Source organism: Annulohypoxylon maeteangense (genome assembly GCF_022496945.1).
Source record: "Annulohypoxylon maeteangense strain CBS 123835 unplaced genomic scaffold GGS22scaffold_6, whole genome shotgun sequence".
Taxonomy (NCBI): Eukaryota; Fungi; Ascomycota; class Sordariomycetes; order Xylariales; family Hypoxylaceae; genus Annulohypoxylon; species Annulohypoxylon maeteangense.
The window spans coordinates 1,875,219-1,894,452 of NW_025953253.1; the positions used below are offsets into that span (position 1 = coordinate 1,875,219).

The window sequence follows — 19,234 nt, forward strand, 5'->3', positions numbered from 1 at the left end:
GTACGGCAGCACATAACGAAGCGTCGAATTTTACTTAATGATACTAGATCGCGAAGCTGTTATACTAGGTAGATATAAACAAGTACCGGAATTCGGAACCTAGGACCCTCAATCCCCGGATATTTTGAACTAAGACACTGCCTCAGGAGTGTGACAATTTAAATTAACGGCTCGCTTAAGCCCACAACTACCGGTTGGCGCCGTCGACGAAAGATTCGGATACCTACAGTACCTAATGGGTACCTAAGGTAGGTAGGTACATACCTAGGTAGTATACAGCAAGTTGCCAACCCACGTTCAGGCACACCCACGTGCGTCAGACCCCCAGACTCGGCTTACTATTGCACAACCTAACATATTATATTCACCTCCTACACGTGGGATCACGGTAACGAAAAGCTTATTACCTAGCTGAAAGGTTACATAATTATGTACCTACGCGCCGATCGATGGACGGCGGAACAAGTGCAAAGACCTTTGATTTAATTTGCTCATGTTGAAGCTATAATATAGTCACATACCAATTCTGCATCGGAACATCACACACAAGTTCCGCTAATGCTGACGATGAAATTCCATACTAGGCACGTTATGGCCATGAATATCTCAACAGCTCTAATAATGGCTGACTTACATCGGATATATTTCCCTATATTGACTCGGGAGTTAAGTGCGCATATGGCCAATATGTGTCGTTGAATGCTTATTCTCGTCATCTTTAAGTCAACTTTTTCTATAAGACATCCATGTCTTATGAAGAGGTAAGTTTATGACAATGCTTAGGTAGACATTCCATGCGCTTTCAATAATTGGTAAGATACGTACCTAGTGCCTACCTAAGACACAACCGGAAATGATACATTTACGATATCTGCGACGTTTATACGTTGAGCCCATCGCATAAAACTCATATTGCAATTAATCTAGTAGGCACATGGCAATGAGTACGGCGTGAGGTTTAACAAGCGTCTTGAGTGTAAAGGTTATCTAAGAAAGTGGTTTACAACATGCAGTGCGCTTAGAGATCAAGGAAATTTATTCAACTACCAGCTATTAGCTTCTGAGCGCTGAGCGTTGCTTTGGGCTTCTACGCGAGTAAGTCTTTCGACTGGGTGCAGCACATACGCACAATACTCATTTTTACAGAAATCGCTCGTCACCTCGTTATTGAGGATTCATGATCGTCGTCGCCGTGCAGATGCAGTCCCGTTTTCTCTTGCCCGCAATACATTGGAGAATCCTCCTCACGGAACCCTAGACACTTCACGAAGCACAGTACCTATTGGAATCATGAATTTCGTCATAAGCTCCTATCCAGGTAGATATTCAAGGCCTCAGGTAGTCATGCCAATGTTCTTTTCGAGCCCAACCACAGGTTTTCAGAGTAAGATTATGAGTTGTAAAGAAGATCCAGGCCGGTGCAATGTTATGCTTTCTCCATCCTATCCCGGCGTCACATTCGCTTTTTATTGCTCTTGGTTTGAAGGACTCTTGTCAATAGGGGTTTCTTAGACTACCTAGGTACCTACCTACCTAGGTACGTAGGTAGGTAACTGAAATCGAGCTGAGGATGATCTATATTACCTACCCCTACATTCCTAAGTACCTACTTACCTTGGGCACTTGTTGTTGTTATTTTTCTATTGTGCATTTCATAATTGGACTTCACCACTAACAGCAACTTCCATCCTTAGTTTATGATAGAAAGATGTGTACTATTTAAGTAGTTAGGTAGGTAGGTGGGCACTTAATCGCTTTCTGGATGGGAAGAGTACATATACGAGTATATGGAAGAATACTAAAAATCGACCTCCCTATCAAATCACTCCTTACGCACACATGATGCCTAGGTATATACGGTATGCCCCTCATTTCTAGAATACATAATGTCAAATATACTTAATTACCTCCTACCTAGGTAGTATTTACCTAAGTAGTTATAGCAGCAGTGCTGCTGAATGAGGAATGAATAAGAAACGGTACCTAGTCGTGAAGTAGCAGTTAGATCTTATTAGTTAACTAGGTACCTACCTAGGTATTTATATCCTAATGTGACTGAGGTCGTATAAAGTAATGGTTTTCGATATTAGTTCACGTACAACGAAGTACCTAACTACTCAGCTGTGAAGTTGCTCTCTGAACATGTTTGTCTACTAGGTAATTACCTACCTAGGTACCTAGTACGTAGGTAGCCTTTTATACATCGTTAGAATGACACCTATTCCTCCTCTTTACCTAGCTAGGTAGGTACCTAACCATTCGAGCCTATATCTAAGATTGCATCTTTATACCATATCCAGTGAGCTTCTAAACCTTGCTCACGATGAAGTCCACCGCCTGAGGGGCAAGATCGCTGTACCCATGATGAGCATCCGTGACGATCAGCGTGCCGTCGCATACTTTATCCCCATCATGACACAGTATTAATGTCTTGCTACGGTCAAAATTCGGGACCTGGCCGTTATCCTGTGCCTTTTGGGTGTCGCCATAAGTCACGGCGGCGAAGATCCGGGCCTTAACGCTGGTCTCCGCAACTTCGATAGACCGGTGCACTAGCGCTGCCCCCTGACTGTAACCCGAAACAACAAGCTTCGCCGTCGGACATTGCGTCGCGGCTTGTGTGATGAGCGCTCGCATGTTGTCCGCATCTTCGGGATCGCAGCCCCCGCTTCGGAGGTTGTCGATCAGCAAGGCCGGGTAGTCGACGCCTTGAGCTGCCACGGCGTTCGTACCTAATGCGGACTTGAGTTGGTCGATGGTTTGCGGACCTGGATTGTCGCCCTATAGAAGTGTGTTAGCTCGCATATCTGTCGAGATTCATGGCTTGCACTGGGAGACGAATAGCGAGAAAGGGGGCTTACAACGTTGCCATCCTGGGTGCTACCGCGGGCGAAAATGAAAATAACATCTCGACAACCCCCTTCTAGAAACTCGTTCTCCGTGGTTCCGGCTGATTGCCGTCTCTGAATACTTGCTGCTGCTCCTGCTATCTGTCGTGCCTTGAGGCTCGCAATAGTACTTTCCGAGTAGTCCAGCGTCAAAGGGCTGGAGAACACGAAGGCCACCAACGTGGTGGAGAGGAGCGTAAGTGGCAGCTTCATCCTTTTCAGCGCCTAAGACCGTACTTCGGAGAATCTGATTTATAGAGACTTGGCGAATGGGGTATCTTGTCTGGAGAGCTGCACCTGACGGTGGCTTTTATATGTCTCGCGATGTCATCTTAATCGTAGACCTGATTTTCCGTAGACTCAATCGGGTCTTGGGGGACCTTACTACTAATTTTATACCGACGACATTTTGCGTTGAGATGCATCGATTACCTTCCTAGAAGGATAGGTTCGCCGAGTGGCGTACATCTCTCTCTGTCCTCACGAGGCTTAGTCGATGAACACGTGCATCATAGGGACGACGATACGGTGTCTTGGTAATAGAAGACGACCATTCTCAAGATAGAAGGTGTCAATAAGATTCATTGAGATTCAGCAAGGTGAAAAAAAACATCGAGCTCGGTTTCCGCCCCGGACTGCCCGCTGGGGTAGAGATCTACCTGTCTATTGGGCGCCGAATTACGCGTACATGGGTGCTAAGCCTGTTAAACTAGGTGCCATAGCCGCATGCGGAGTGGTATTAGATGGCCAGCAAGTTATAGGGCCATGGGCTACGATGCATCTCGGTTGAAACGTCGGGATACTACGCAGGGGCGGAGTTCTTGGGGCATCTAGCACCTTAACCCCGCATTCAGATGATCATGGATAGCTCGTGAAGAGTCCACGGGTAAAGATACGGTATCGACCGAAGTCACGAATTGATCATTGTATGAAAATATCCAGATCTAGTATTGTAAGACATACATATCGGGGTTACAAGAGCTTCATGCACATCATACACATCATGAAGATATGAAACCGAGTGTCTTTGATAGTGTATTTTAGGGAAGCTCCTTGGCAAGTGGGAAAAGGGGGTATATAAGACGATGATACCTCTTCGCATCCGCCGAGAGAGGTTTCTTGGTGCTATTAGAATCGAATGAACAGCTGGAAGAATGTAGAGGGATATGATAGAAGGGCAACATTATTCGGCTACCAAGGGGAGAGTGCTTATATAAGTACTTTCAGAGTGTCCTTGTTCCCCACGATAAAGGTATACGATATGAGTTAAGCAGTGGCAGCACAAATGAAACACAAATGATATATTAAAGAGATTAGAATCCCGTGTGCGTTATGGGATCATCTGAGACTTCTTGTTTCGATGCCTCAGGTTTCGTTGCTCTGTAGTAGATGCCTCTCCATCGGTATTTCCCGCACTTTCGCTCTCATTCTCGACTTTGACTAAGTCGCTCGATATGTCACTATCTCGATCCTCGCTCCTTAGGCCGGCGTTCGACTGATTTGATTCGAGGACCTCTCGGATAATCTTCTTACCCTCATCTATCTCTCCGTTTAACGATCGGCAAGACATGCATCTCCACTTCCCTAAATCCGTTAAAGATTTGGTTCCTGGGGGTGCTTGTCCGTTTACCAATCGGCAGTTTTTGCAAATCAAAACGATACGGTTCTTCGATGCCGTCTCATCTTCACCGAGCATAAGATCCATAATTCGGTCATACCAGCGGGGCGGGCCCGGGCTCATATCGTACTGGGCGTAGAAGGATGGGAGTGGCCCAGCGTTTGGCGCAAACTCTTCCGTTGGTTGCTGGTCTAAAGGCGTATGCGGACGTGGCATGAGAGAGGGATCTTGGCGGGGCGGGATGGCGCCTAGGGCTGGAGCATAAGAGGGTCTCTGAATGTTGGCGGTTGGTGGAGGAGGTATGTTGATCCTTGCGCTAGGGGGTACAGAACCTGTGTTCGACGTGTTCGACACCTTTCTCGCCTGGCCTTTCCCGTGATCGGCTCCCTCCTCTTGCTTCTTAGGTTGAGTTCGCTTCTCACCAGTTCCTCCATATTTCTCTAGTAGCTCTAGGGTAGAGTCATATTTAGTAGCATCCTTCAATTTCTGGATCGTCTTTGCGCGCTCAGCTTGGTGGCTCTTTAGACGAGACTCTAAGTTGTCGATGCGAAAGCTGAAATATGCGTTCGTAAATGTTCTTACTAGGTAAATCCTGAGTCACGTATTTTTTGTTAGATTGGTGCGGATTTCGCTTCATAGGACGTTGGGTAAATCAGAACATACACCACGGGGCCGCCAGCCATGCCAGTAAATTCCCATGGTCCTAAATTCTGCCATCCAACCACCAGGGTCAAGACGATGGCATAGACGAGATAAGCAAATGTAAGGTATAGGGTCCACAGAATTTTGATTCGGCGAGAATTGGATCGCGCCTTGTCGAGCTTGGTTGTGGTTTTTGTGATCCTGTCGGAAAGGGTTGATAATGTCTTCTCGAATGAAGAAGGGGAAGAGTCATGGCCCTATTGGTTATCAAGCGTCCAGTTAGCTATATTACATACCGGAAGCCATTTTCGCCTCCCACATGTTGAAGTGTTTTCCGCACTTACCTTCCAAGGCCAGAACGACACCATAATTTTGGTATTAGAGTGACGTTTACCGTCGGAAGACCATAGCGAGTTGATTGAGAATAGTAGGGTAAGGAAAAGGAATAGGAAAAGGAAAAAGAAGCTGGTGGAAGGAGAAGGGGAAGAAGATGAACAACAGCAACAACAAATAATAATAATAATAATAATATGTATGCCTAGGTAAGCAAATAGGCTAAGGACAGACAGAGACTGCCTAACGTTGTGTTAGGCAAGCAGAAGAATTAAGACCTGATGACAGTTGTGACGACATTACAGGTGAAGCAATTAAGAAATAAGGACAACAATAAAATAAAACCATTGGCTGTCGAGAATTATTGTATTGCGTGTGGCTATGCCCACAATTTATGTACACTAATTGTGCTGGGATTTCTAGGTATGTAAAAGTACTCTAACAATAATGTTGTAGTGTGTGAGTACTTGTTAGATACATATTTTCGATAGGGCTATCTGGCTGCTAGATATGATTGGTTCAACTTTAAATATTTGCGACCAAGTGCGACCGTCCAGACTGCCAGATCAACCTAAAGCAAAGATTACCTCAGACGGCACCTGCGCAGCTGTATGTTAGTCGCAATTTTGGAGACTTCATCATTTAACTTCAATGTTCCTAGTCTCATTCTTCTACTTTACCTAGTACATGACCTACCACTTGTACTTGGTTTCTCGTTTGTTTCTACGTTGTGTCGTTAAGAAGATTCGTAGAATTTCCTTGATGATCTTTACTGCGCATGGTTACAACATTTAGCCTTACACAATTGCCGCATCTTTCGACGCCTTCAAATAAGGTCGTTTGTCAAGTCGTTGAGTTGTTGAGTTATTGAATCGCCCACTCGTCCAGTCATCATGTTGTCCGTATGTTTATCATATCTGCACGTCTAGCTAGCTAGCACAATACAAATTCAAAGAATTCTTCTTACCAAAATTTACGCGCAGAGAATAAAGGGTGCGATTGACCGGAGCATCGCCGAAGAGCAAGCTCGCCAGAGAGCTCTCGCCGAGCAAAGATCCAATGCTGGTTCCCCTTCAGCTATTGGTCAACGCTCACGCTCGATCTCGAGGACGAATAGTACCAACTCGCCCGCTAGAAGAAAGACTAAGAAACCTAGCCAAGATAATTCTAATGGTGATGGTGCTGCGAATCCCGATCCCGCTATCTTCGAAGCCGCTTTCGTACTTGATGACGAAGATGCAGATCCCGCTACAGTTCAAACTCCACCCGCGCCGTTCGAGAAGAATGCAAAGGATGGCTTAGTGATTAATGAGAAAAACGATGCGACGACTGAGCAAAACGAAGAGGCCAAAGACCAAATTGGCGCTGGGGTGGAAGAGAAACCTAAAGACGCTCTGTCTACCGTGTCTAGTACCCCGGCGGAACTACCGCCTCAGGTGAGGACTAAGTTAAGAAAGCTCGAGAAGTTGGAGGCTACATATCCAGGTTAGTTACTTCTACCGGATAGTTCCTTATGTCATGATTATTAACCATATAACCAATTCGGTAGAACTCTTACGTTCATATCGAATCGCACATGGTAGAGCCACGTCGATCGAGCCATTCGAGAGAGCTCTGCGCGAGAACACACCCCTGACCACCATTAAGGACCCTTCCGCTCTTGTCGAATACTTGAATCAGTTGAACTTGAAGGGGGACATGGTGATGGATGAATTTAAACGTGTCTCCGGCGAAAAGGATAGCTTCAAGAAGAAATTTGAAGAGGCTGACAAGGAACTAATCGCTCTAAGAGAAGAGCTTTCTTCCCTAAAAAGCGCTCAGGCTGAGGGAACGCCAATGTCGACTGATGGTCAGAAAGAGGATCATTTGAGAGAGAAGAAATCGGAGGAGGAGGCAAAGCAGACCGCTTCACCTTCTGCGAGCAAATCGCCCGTCTCGTCCATTCTCGGCGTCTTCTCTCCTAGACAAAAGCCTGTAATCATCGACGAGCCCAACGGTATAAGCGAAGACATGTTTTCCTATGACGATGAGATTCCCCAGCTTCAAGCTGAGGTAGCGTCTCAATCTGAAGAAATTTCTAAGCTTACGTCCGAGATCGCTATCTTGAAGGAAGAGCTCACAGTAGCCAAGGAAAATAGCACTGGCTTGGTAGAGAGTCTTGAGAAGGCAACGAGAGAACTGAGTGAAAGCCGAGACGAGGTTGCTGTCCAGAATTCGATGCAAACGCAGCTGGATGCTAGGGATCTCGAGATACAGTCGCTTACCGAAAAGCTGGAACAGGTCCGATTGCAGCTGCGAAGCTTGGAAGCTAAACTTGAGGAAGAAAAGTCGAGGGCCACTTCAGTTGCTAAGGAACAGGAATCTAAACTCAAGATCTCAAGTACTAAGAACGCGGAGCTCGACACGGAGCTTAAAATGATCGGCGAAGCCAAGTCTACACTTGAAACGAAAGTGTACGATCTGACTACTGAGATTGACTCACTGAAGAAATCAAAATCCGAGAGCGAAATGAAGATCGAACGACTGAATGAGCAGATCCAATCCACTACAAAACCCACACAAGCACAAAAATCAGAGTCACTAGAAGTTCCCACACATACTTCTACGCCGAGTGCGTCTAAAAAGAAGAACAAAAAGAAGAAGAAGGGTGGCGTTGGTGCCGGCACATCTACCACTGCTGCTAATAGCATAGAGATTGCCACAAGCGAAACGTCCGAGACCCCCCAACCATCTCCACTCGAAAGTCTAGAGACTGAAGCACTCAGGGCTGAAATTTCTAAACTGAAAGATGACATTGCCCAGAAAGACAGCCAAATTGAGCGATTGTCCAAGCAGAGAAAGACCGAAGAGGATCTCAGAGATGATATTGAAAACATGCATGAAAGTCTGGTCAGTATCGGCCACGACCATGTTGAGGCTAAGGAGAGAATCAAGAGTCTCGAATCTGAAAAGACGGCGCTTCAGGCCCGGATCATAGAGCTTGAGAATGAGATAGCTACCTTCACCTCCAGCACAGAGGCTAGCTCAAAGCTTCAGGCAGATCTTGATTCCATGAAGGCTGAGTTTAACGAACTGCAAATCAAATCTCAAACCCTACAGTCGGATCTAGGTGCTGCTCAACAATTAGCTCAGAGTCGCTATAAGGACCTTACAGATTTACGTGAAGTTCTGACCAAGGCCCAACCTGAGCTCAGAAGTTTGCGCCAAGAATCTGCGACTTTAAAAGCCACTAAGGAAGAGTTAGCTTCTAAGCAGGGCGAGCTCCGGAATCTTGAGAAACGCGAGAAGGACCTTAAGAATGAAGTTACCAGAGCTCAGCGCTTAGCATCGGATCGTGACTCCGAGATCAAACTACTCAATGATAGACTAAATGCTGAAAAAACATCCCGAGCTAGACTCGAGGATGAGAAACGTGTGGCTGGGAGAGACTATCGTCGTGCCGAAGCCGAGAAGATTGAGCTATCCGCCAAAGCCGAAAAGGCTGGTCGCGAGCTAGAATCTTTACAATCCGAACTCTCTACCCTTCGCCCCAAGGTTAAGCGACTCGAGGACGAGGTCGCCAAGTTTAAGAAAGAGAAGAGCGCTATTAAGGAGGAGGCAGAGCTGAAGACGCAGCAATACAACAATGCACAGGGTCTTCTTGGTTCTATGCGTGACCAAACGGCCGAGTTATCAATCCAACTCAAGGAGGCGCAAAGCCAAACCGAAAGCCTAGAGGAGGAACTAGCCGAAGTACAAAAACATCTTTCCGAACGAACGCGAGAGGGTGAAACGATGCGACGCATGCTTGCTGATGTCGATGGACGAGCGGACGCGAAAGTGCGAGAGATGCGTGCTCGGATGGATGCAGCTGTCGAGGAGCGTGACCGAATCGAAGATGAGTTGTCTACTCTCGCTCGGCGTCGCGTGCGTGAATCCGAAGAACTTAAAAACAAAGTTCGCGAGCTCGAACGTGAGGTCCGAACTCTCTCTAGCGAAAAGGACGAACTAGAAGCCCGTGAGAGGGATTGGCGTCGTCGCCGTGAGGAGATCGAGCAAGCCGAAGAGAAATCCGCAGCCGAAGTGGATGATATGCGCACGGCAGTCACTAACTTACGATCCGCGTTGGACGCATCCGAGCAACAAGTGCGTGATGCCGAGAAGCAGCGCTCCGACCTACGGAAACTTTTGGACGAGGCCAGAGGACGTTACGAGAAGGCAAACAAGGAGCTCAAGAATATCCAGGCTAGATTCAATGTTGGTGGCGGCGGCACCCCAAACATCGCGAGTAGTGGAAGATCTAGCGTCGATTCTACACGGAGTGGTGTCAACGGCGCAGCTACTTCCGGGGCCGGATCTCCTAGTCCAGATACGATGTACCTGAAGGCTATTTTGTTGCAGTTCCTCGAGATGAAGGACGAGAAAACCCGCGCACAGTTAGTACCCGTGTTGGGGAAACTGTTGCGGTTTGATCGGTAAGTAATGTACATCATATTACTAATTATCACAACTAACGAAGAGCTTAGCAACGACGAACAAAAATGGATGACTGCCGTCCAGCATCTGTCGAGACCTGGCAGATAGGAGATCGGACGGTAGGGATGGTGGTGATCGGTGTGTATCATAGATGCTGCATAGCGTGGAGTCCATTGTATAAAAGCTGTGGGGATTGTTGGCTATGTAATCTACAAGTGTCTTTTTGTCTCGCGGATAGGTGTAGGAATAATGTAAAGGGCTCATCTGTCCAGGTGTGTTGCAGTCCTTCCCAATCCATTTTCTAACCCAATACTAGGTCCTGTCTTAGCTGCCCAGTGTTTACAACAGGAACCTGCCTAGCTAGGTAGGTAGGTACTAGGTAGTTTAAGTTCTAGACACTACATTCGACGCAATGGCGTTTTTGCCACCACACGAATAAGGCCATCTATAACTGCAGGAGATGTTCGCCAAGTTGAATATAATAGGGCATGAATCGGCACAGGCTATACTTTCAGCTCAAGTCAAACTAATATGCCACGCGACTTTTCACAGCGCGTGTCTGTACGCGAATTACCATCAGCTGTTAGCTTAAAATGCAACTAGTCTACCTATTTAACCGTCACTAGTCGATAGCTGTTACCGGTCACTGCCTAGGTATCAGCATGTACGACTTACCAGCGGTCCGGACTCGTTCGATTTAGCCTAAAGAGAACCAAGGTATGGGAACCGAGGCTCTGTAGAATGTTACTGTAATATATTCAGCCGATTTAGGTATGTTCCTGTAGTGGTCACTTGATTACTAACATTTCTTGATATATGTACCTACCTAGATGTATGTATATGTGTATGCGAAGTCAGATAGGTACCTATCGTTGGCTTCACATCGAAGGCTATAGGAACCTAGATAGCAACATACCTACCAGTAAGTATCGGCGAAGTCCTCTTTGATTCCGCCTTGGCGAGCTAGGTTGAGCTGGGGTTCGTAGTAAAACGTTCGCAATTGGTGCAAACGACAAGAAGGAATCGGGTTTATGTTGGCGACGGAGGCCTTGGCGTCAGCAGACTGGGCTAGACTTAAGAGGAGATCATACGGGATGCTCTCTTCTTTTAGTCTATGACCCATGGGGAGACCCCAGGTTTCTAGGGATAGTTAGGAGATTGTTTAGATGGGTCCCTGTCGATTTACCCCGAAGTTTGGATCCCTATCTACAAGAATGTGGAGTAAAACGTGCTAGACAACTAGTAGAGTAGTATTAAATATCTTACATAGATGTTTACGTATGTGATCCGCCGAAGAAGCTGAATTTATCCCGAGTCTTATATAGCAAAGCGAGTGGTATTAAATTGGTATGAAGATCAAGTCCCAAACATCTCACTTGAGTTTTCTCTAGAACCATCCCTCGCCCCCCTTTACCAACAGCATATCAAACAACTAGTGACAATGGGTGGCGTAGGTGCTACTGGGTCTGGCGCCGCTGATCCTATCATCACTCGCCTCGCAAATGAAGACAGTGTGAAATGGTACCGAAAGCCGAACCTGCGGTACCTCTACTTCCTCCTCTTCCCGACATGCATGGGAATCGAGTTGACGTCTGGATTCGATTCCCAGATGATCAATGCTCTGCAGATTGTGCCGTCGTGGGTTTCGTGTGAGTCTTCCTTTGGCTAAGGAGCAGAAGATCGTTGAGCTGATGGCGGGTGGCAACACAAAGATTTCGGAAATCCCCAAGGCTCTCTTAAGGGCATCATCGCAGCCGCCTATTCTCTTGGTGCAATACTTTCGCTCCCCTTCATTGGCGTCATCAATGACAAATATGGTCGTCGCTTGTCAATCTTGGGAGGCTCTGCCATTATGGTAGTTGGGGCTTTAATCCAAGGGTTTTCTGTGAATGGTAAGGACTTGAACATTGCAGAATTGGTATTTCCATTGCTCACTAGAAATTAGCTGGGATGTATATTGTGGCTCGTCTAATCCTAGGATTCGGCATTCCCACTTGTATCGTTTCTGCCTCATCCCTGATCGGCGAGCTGGCGTATCCCAAGGAGCGACCAGTCCTCACTTCGCTTTTCAACGTAGCCTACTTCGTTGGCCAGATTACGGCTGCGGGTATTTGCTTTGGAACCAATAACATAACGACGAACATGGCCTGGAAGATCCCATCGTGGCTTCAGATGTGTCCGTCATTGGTACAAATCGTGTTTGTCCTGTAAGTCTAGAACCTGCATACTACCTGTACGCCGCCTGTACTACATGGCGTTTTCTAATAAATTTGGAAAGTTTTCTACCGGAATCGCCGCGATGGCTGGTCCAGAAAGACCGAGTCGAAGAGGCATATGAGATTATCGTTAAATACCACGCCGAAGGTGACCATGAATCCGAGTTCGCAAAGGCAGAGTTTGCCCAGATTCAGACGACAATCAGTATTGAATTAGAACATTCTAAGAAATCATGGGCAGACCTGGTGGCTACGGCGGGTATGCGTCGCCGAATGCTGATCAGTTGCGTGGGTAACATTTTTCTTTTTCTCTCCCGTCTTTTGCGTCTACCAACTCCGAGCCGTGTTCAACGGGCGTTTACGCTAATGAATATCGGATCAGATGCTCGGCCTTTTCACACAGTGGTCGGGAAATACGCTGATCTCATACTATCTTGGCGATCTCCTCGCCATGATAGGGAAGAACGACTCGATTTTCAAGCAGCAGATTAACGTAGCTAGTTCATGCTGGCAATTGGTCTGCGGCACATGCGTGGCGTTCTTGGTCACACGCTTCAAGCGTCGTCACATGTACCTTGCCTGTACCATCTCGCTTTTGTGCGTGTACATCGCCTGGACAATCAGCATGGAGAGAGCGATTGCCGGGAGACAGTCGGGGCATCCTAATGACGCGGCGAACGTGGCGACGATATTTTGGATTTTTGCTTATTCCCCATGCTATAACATCGGGTACAATGCTTTGACATATAGTGAGTTAAACTGCTCTGAACAGCTGGCTTACTTTGGCTAACTCGGAATGCAGCTTATTTGGTTGAACTGTGGCCATACGCTGAGCGCTCTAGAGGTATCGCTTTCTTCCAGCTCTTCGGTCGCTTAGCCGGTTTCTTCACTACGTTCGTAAACCCGATCGGTCTGGCGAATGTGAGCTGGAGGTACCTCATCTCATATTGCTGCTTCCTGTCGTTTGAGATTGCGTTCGTCTACTTTATGTTCCCGGAGACATTTGGCAGAACTCTGGAAGAATTGGCTTTCCGTAAGTTGACACCGGGTGTATATCTAAGAAAGAAATATTTGAACTAACTTGCGTGACTTCACAGTCTTTGAGGATAAAGCACTTGCTGATGAAGCTGTACACGCCGTCGAGAAGGTAGTCGTGCACCATGATGAAAGGGACCAGGGCAACCGCATAGCAAATCCAGAAATCAAGAAAGACCACGTTTAAAAAAATGATGACTAAAGATGGTGATGAGTAGGTAGAGAGTATTGTAGGTGTCGAAGACATATGGATGAAAAGGGGGGATTGGTAGGTATGTAGGTACCTAAGTACTGTACTTAATTATTGAAACTCTGGTACTTCACAACGTATAACAGAATAAATAAAAATCTCTTTAAGAAGATTTTTCCTACCCCGATACTGGCTTATCTTCCCCCGGATCATACCCCAACTGCCCCCACATTCCAAGGTTGTTCCCCCAAATCTTCTATCAGAGATTCAGAGTGAAGCATTCAATATTTCAATATTAGAAAGTATCTTGATCTAGATAATCAACTTCTTGCAAACAGAAAACTCTTATGAAATATCTTCTTGTCTTAGGGAGGTCACGTGAGTAACTAAAATTGACAATGTACCAAAAGCACGGACCGGAAGGTACCTATTAAAAAGAAGGTACCTAGCACGAAGTACTTACAAGAGTCACGGGTGTACCTAGGTAGGTAGTATCTGACATCTTCCAATCCAGGATACAGGATAACAACAAATGCCATGGATCACCGATGTCTAGGTGCCGTCCGTGCTGTCCGACGTTTCGCAAAGATAAGCTTCGACGGGAGCCTTGGAACCTGATGGGAGGAGCGTTGGTGCATTGATGTAGAAAGTTCACGCTAATCCCTCTCGTATCTAGAAGGATACAACCCAGCTTGAACACTCCTGGAACGTTACAACACCCAACTACATGTAGCTATTCGAGAGATAGTTATATAAACTACTAGGTACCTAGTAGATGAGGTTTATTATTACCTATCATCCTTACTTGCAATCTACACTATCCATGAGATGTATCTCGATAAGCTATGCTACGCGTCTTTAATCTCTGTAAAGCAGCAATCGGCGCCGGTCCCTTTGACGAACCCCCGACATGTCAACCGGTCGTCACCTCAACCCGGGGCAATCCGGAGTTAGGCGAAGATGTTAATGCAGAGCCAACCCAGACCGACTCCGAGAAGCAAACAACATCCAATGTCGCCGTCGAGACAGGCGCGACGACCATTGAGGCCGTACAGGTCATCTGGGGCAAGAAAGGTCGGTGGCTGGTCATCGCCGGGTAAGATTGGCTAAGAACTGTCCTCGCTACTCCTTTTGTGAAGCTAGGTGCTAGGCATCTGGGATGTGGATCGCTAATATACCATCTACCTAGCTTGTGTCTGATCATGATCGTGTACGAAATAGATAACAGCACCGTCTATATCTACCGTAACTATGCTACATCTGAATTTCAGGAGTTGTCCAAGCTTGCTACCTTGAGCACCGCCGGGACCATCATCTTCGCCGTCGCAAAACCTCCTGTGGCTAAGTTGTCCAATGTTATCGGTCGCGGTGGCACCTATTTCATCGCCATCTTATTCTACATATTGGCATGCATCATCATGGCTTCGGCTAAATCGTTCAATGCCTACGCCGCCGGCTCTATCTTTTATTCTATAGGCCAATCTGCAACTAATTTGATGAATGACATCGTCATCGCTGACTTGACTACGGCCCGCTATCGAGCTTTCGGCATTGCCCTCTCATTCTGGCCGTTTCTGATAACGCCTTGGACAGCAGCGTTTATCGTCGATAGCGTAACGGCGCCCAATGGCATCGGATGGCGTTGGGGTATCGGCCTCCTTGCCATAATCATGCCTTTCTGCGCGAGTTTCATAGTCACTACATTACTATTTTATCAATCAAAGGCAAAAAAGGAGGGACTCGCACCCAGAGCGACGATTTCCTCGTACGAGTTCTGCTCGCAAATCGACCTTGGCGGCGTAGTCTTATTTAGCGGTGGCCTGGCTCTCGTGCTCATACCAATGACACTCGCTGCCACTGCTCCATCGGCCTGGAAAACACCATGGATTATCATCTTAATTGTGCTTGGTGCGGCATTGCTCATCGTGCTCCCTTTTTATGAATACTATCTTGCGAAACACCCCGTGGTACCTCCTCATTATTTCGCGAATCGCACGGTTGTCCTCTGTTGCTTCCTTATAGCTTTAGACAGCCTCGGCTTCTCCGCAACACGTAAGATATCTCGATGTCGCTCCTTGCCTACTGTTATCTATTAGATGAGACTTGCATTCGCTTTTGAATTTCCGACCTAAAATGCGCTAAATCATTGGGGTTTTAGATACGTATATCTATGCTTGGGTCACAGTCGCTCGAGGTTTAGGCGCTCGTGACGCCACCTTTTTCACCTGTAAGTCTAGCTGATATTAAAACTCTGACGCTCTAAGCCTAGATTCGACTCAAGTACTAATAAACGAAAGATACCAACGGAGTCACGCAATGCCTTATAGGAATTGTCATAGGTCTATTAATGGCTCGGACTCGGCGTTACAAATGGGTATGCGTATTGGGTTCGATTGTCCGTTTGGTCGGCTACGGTGTGATGCTGCGTCTGCGGGGCTCCGACAATAGCATCGCAGAGATCTTCGTCGTCCAGCTGATCCAGGGTATTGGTAGTGGCATGGTCGGTTCCACTCTACTTATTCCCGCCCAAGCTGTTGTATCCCACGTAGAAATGCCACAGATGACTGCTTTAGTCGTCTGCTTCTCCTTCGTTGGAGGCAGTGTGGGAGCTTGCATCTCTGGCGGAATTTATACTGGTACGATAAGATCGGAATTGTTGCGCTATTTGGGAGGAGGGGCAACCGCGGAGGCCGTGTCGGCGTTAGCAAACTCGATCACAGGTGTAGTGCCTGGATGGGATACGCCAGAACGGATAGCAGTCAACTTAGCGGTGAGTAACTACCTACGTAGGCTCCAGGATAAATTGCCGGCTCTTGCTTATTTCAAAATAGTTCACTCAGGTTATGAAATATATGACCTATGCGGCCGTGGGGTCTTCAGCAATTGCACTCATCGGATCACTCTTCATGCCAAACTTCGAGTTACCGTGAGTACCTATCTCCTTTTCATTCCATCCAAGATGTTCGCTAACTAGTCACCAGTGATAAGAATAACCTCGTAGAGTAATGGATGGGTAAAAAGCAATAATATCTAATGTACCTATCATCTATACTATAGGTAAACACTAACCAACATTAGGTACTCATAACGTAAATCGTTTATTAATTTCCCAACCAATGCATAATACCTGGGGATATGTCAATGCGATTAAAGACATTAGTGATGAACACGACTTAGGATAGAACCAATACCACAACACCATGCTTCACGAGAACCGCAATCCTAGCCCTGGTTCAAACCCCCAATTTGAGTTCATCAATTCGTAAGATGCCATTGCCAATTCGTCTCCAACTTTTGGATATACGTCATCAAAAGGCGTGTAATCTGGCTCACATGTTGTTCCTGGCTTTGGGAGCGTGCCGTTCTGGAAGTAGGCGCGAATGTATCCGGCTGTGCAAACTGAAGCTGCTGAAAGGCTAGTGTGCTGAGAGTGGAGTTTATGTGTTAGTCTTCATGTGTATGTGACTTGAAGCAACGCGATCTCTTACCCCGTAGGAATTCTGCACTAAGACCACCGACCCTGGAAACCCTCGGGAGTTGTTTCTGGCGCTGACGAGCGGCGATACGTTATCGGCCATATTAGCCACGTAGAGAATTGGATGGCTTGTGTTGCCTTCGAACGGGCCGGCATATCTCCATTTAGGTCTGACGGTCCTGCCTACGCAGGCCATCCTGAAGAGAGCATTGACATCGCCGGCTGCAGAGCTAGGTACATGATAAGCTCACCCGACCTTACACGCATAAGCCTAGGTATGCTAAAGGGGACCTACCTGATATGTGTGAGTTCTTCAACGAACTCGGCGAATTCTTCTACCGTATCTTCCATGGGAGGTGAATCGGCACAAAGAATCGCAGGGAAAGCATCCGCATTTCCCTCTTCCAGCCTTGGCACATTAGGTGGGATAGTTTCGACTGAACAGACAGGTACGGAGTCTTTGGACCCTACCATTCGGTAAAAAGGCTCACCGTCTCCGTCCTCTAAGGACTTAAGAACCTTAGCGAAATCCTTGAACATAAAAATCGGTCGGTATAGTGCGGCAGAGATCAACCGCTTGAGATTAGACCATGTAATCAACTGGGGCATGTCCGGTCCCGTTCCGGATGCCGGTACTATGATGGGATGTTCTCGGATTCGCAAAAGTAAGTTAGCGAGCCGTTCTTCTATGGCCGCTGGGGATGATGCATAGAAATCACAGCTAGAGGGGCCGGCTTTGTGACAAAAGTCATAAAAGGCCTCCATGACCTTGTCAGTATCGTGTAGAAAATTTATGTAAGAATTCCAATGCCATTCTTGGTAGTCCACGTTTCCTACGAATGTTCATTTCAGTGTCACTCAATCTCGAGGGTATTTTCATGCTTCTTACTTACCATCACTGACAAGCCTTTCGACTTTATCAGGATACATAGCTGCGAAGACCTGTATTGCGCGACGTTAGCAGCTTCTTACGGCGAAGACCATAGTCTAAGATTTCGCTCTGGCCTACGTCAATGGCTCAAAGTATGAAAGGGTCTTACACCGCCTAGAATTGTCCCATAGCTGAACCCCCAATATTTGAGCTTATCTTGCCCAGCTTGATGCATGATCTCAAACAAGTCGCGGGCGTGTGAAACGGTGCTAATATGCGAAAGCAATGGTGAGTTATTCGTATTCCTTTCACAAGCCTGTGAGAAAGCGGTTGCTCGTGCGAAGGCGTCGAAAATCACTCCGGGGTGGGCATTTACTACACCAACGTCCTGCAATGCCCAGAGACGGCTCTTTTCCTCGGAACCCCAACAGTCGACTCGCGGGATCGATGCGCCGATGCCCCGGGGATCAAAGGATATAATATCATGGTCTTTGCCAGCAATAGTCTGCAGAAGTGCGCCGCGATCTCTGAGAGCGTAAACGCCCGACCCACCAGGACCCCCTGGATTGAAGATTATGCTTCCTCGATAGCTCCCCGACTCGGTGGCTCTAAGTCGTGTGATTGCTAGCACGACTCTTCCCGACGGGTCATCAGACGGGTCGAGCCAGTCCATCGGGACATCCAATCTTGCGCAGTCGTAAGTGTCATCGTAGCAACGATGCCAACGAAGCGTCCTGCTGGGCTCAATATCATTCCATTTCCAGTCTTCGGAATAGGTCACCGCCGCCTCAGGACTTGTGAGTCGATTAATTATCAGGCTTGCTCCTTTCCACTGGTAAAGTAGAGATAGTAGTGAGAAGAGCCCAATGACTATGATTGCTACCAATTTCCATCGCGATATCCTCCATGCTTCAGTAGATGAAGATGGGATATGACCCTTAGTATGGACTACACGAGTGTGCATCATTCCAGTGGGCCGTAATGAAAGCCTGAAGGCATGATGAGGTGGGGAGATAGGTAGGTTGGTAGAGAAAATGATGAGAATGCAAAACGCCAAACGCCAAATGCCAAGTTGATAACAGGGGGGTGCTACTACCAAGTACTAGATAAATGATCCAATTTGTCGGATAAGTTCTTCTTCCTGGTACCTAGTAAGTACTGCTACCTCATGTACTGTGTATGTCACAAGACTAATGTCGTGGTTAACGTTGTGTATCTCAACTTTACCTTAAGCACATGTGCAGTGTAACAACTACCTAGTACCAAGATACGGTACTAGGTACCTCTCTTATCAGATGGAGAAAGGCACGTACCCGTGAACCGGGATGCCGGGGTACCCGAGCCGTCCAAGGACATCTGGATTCTACTAGGTACATACTAGGTAGAGTTATCGGCTGTCCCCGGCTGCCCGATACCTGGGTACGCAATTATGTAGGTAATCGTGATATGAAGATAACCAATATGCATGCAGCTATCCCTCTTTTGATTCCCATAGAACACACCGTCCATAC

General features: G+C 47.0%; 6 protein-coding genes across 6 annotated transcripts; 3 read left to right on the forward strand and 3 right to left on the reverse strand.

Moving 5' to 3' along the window:
• Nucleotides 1-2,058: 2,058 nt before the first annotated feature.
• On the reverse strand, nt 2,059-3,560 carry GGS22DRAFT_160791 (carbohydrate esterase family 5 protein). The gene is made up of 2 exons (XM_047960987.1): nt 2,862-3,560; nt 2,059-2,781 (listed from the first exon to the last, which is right to left on the reverse strand). The coding sequence occupies exons 1-2, from the start codon at nt 3,099-3,101 to the stop codon at nt 2,308-2,310; spliced, it is 714 nt and encodes a 237-aa protein (XP_047820262.1). The 5' UTR covers nt 3,102-3,560; the 3' UTR covers nt 2,059-2,307.
• A 282-nt stretch (nt 3,561-3,842) lies between these two features.
• Nucleotides 3,843-5,819, reverse strand: GGS22DRAFT_160794 (uncharacterized protein). The gene is made up of 3 exons (XM_047960988.1): nt 5,493-5,819; nt 5,170-5,405; nt 3,843-5,098 (listed from the first exon to the last, which is right to left on the reverse strand). The coding sequence occupies exons 1-3, from the start codon at nt 5,514-5,516 to the stop codon at nt 4,219-4,221; spliced, it is 1,140 nt and encodes a 379-aa protein (XP_047820263.1). The 5' UTR covers nt 5,517-5,819; the 3' UTR covers nt 3,843-4,218.
• Nucleotides 5,820-8,396: 2,577 nt separating this feature from the next.
• Nucleotides 8,397-10,587, forward strand: GGS22DRAFT_160797 (uncharacterized protein). The gene is made up of 2 exons (XM_047960989.1): nt 8,397-9,935; nt 9,987-10,587. Exons 1-2 carry the CDS (start codon nt 8,533-8,535, stop codon nt 10,042-10,044), a joined length of 1,461 nt encoding a protein of 486 aa, XP_047820264.1. The 5' UTR covers nt 8,397-8,532; the 3' UTR covers nt 10,045-10,587.
• A 596-nt stretch (nt 10,588-11,183) lies between these two features.
• Nucleotides 11,184-13,504, forward strand: GGS22DRAFT_160798 (general substrate transporter). The gene is made up of 7 exons (XM_047960990.1): nt 11,184-11,585; nt 11,649-11,828; nt 11,882-12,143; nt 12,215-12,440; nt 12,535-12,901; nt 12,955-13,185; nt 13,250-13,504. Exons 1-7 carry the CDS (start codon nt 11,378-11,380, stop codon nt 13,372-13,374), a joined length of 1,599 nt encoding a protein of 532 aa, XP_047820265.1. The 5' UTR covers nt 11,184-11,377; the 3' UTR covers nt 13,375-13,504.
• Nucleotides 13,505-13,725: 221 nt separating this feature from the next.
• GGS22DRAFT_128576 (MFS general substrate transporter) lies at nt 13,726-16,483 on the forward strand. Its single transcript, XM_047958405.1, has 6 exons — nt 13,726-14,473; nt 14,567-15,429; nt 15,536-15,604; nt 15,675-16,147; nt 16,209-16,303; nt 16,359-16,483. The coding sequence occupies exons 1-6, from the start codon at nt 14,223-14,225 to the stop codon at nt 16,381-16,383; spliced, it is 1,776 nt and encodes a 591-aa protein (XP_047820266.1). The 5' UTR covers nt 13,726-14,222; the 3' UTR covers nt 16,384-16,483.
• GGS22DRAFT_128572 (alpha/beta-hydrolase) lies at nt 16,467-18,957 on the reverse strand. Its single transcript, XM_047958404.1, has 5 exons — nt 17,893-18,957; nt 17,746-17,794; nt 17,148-17,685; nt 16,866-17,082; nt 16,467-16,801 (listed from the first exon to the last, which is right to left on the reverse strand). The coding sequence occupies exons 1-5, from the start codon at nt 18,688-18,690 to the stop codon at nt 16,583-16,585; spliced, it is 1,821 nt and encodes a 606-aa protein (XP_047820267.1). The 5' UTR covers nt 18,691-18,957; the 3' UTR covers nt 16,467-16,582.
• Between the last annotated feature and the right edge of the window lie 277 nt (nt 18,958-19,234).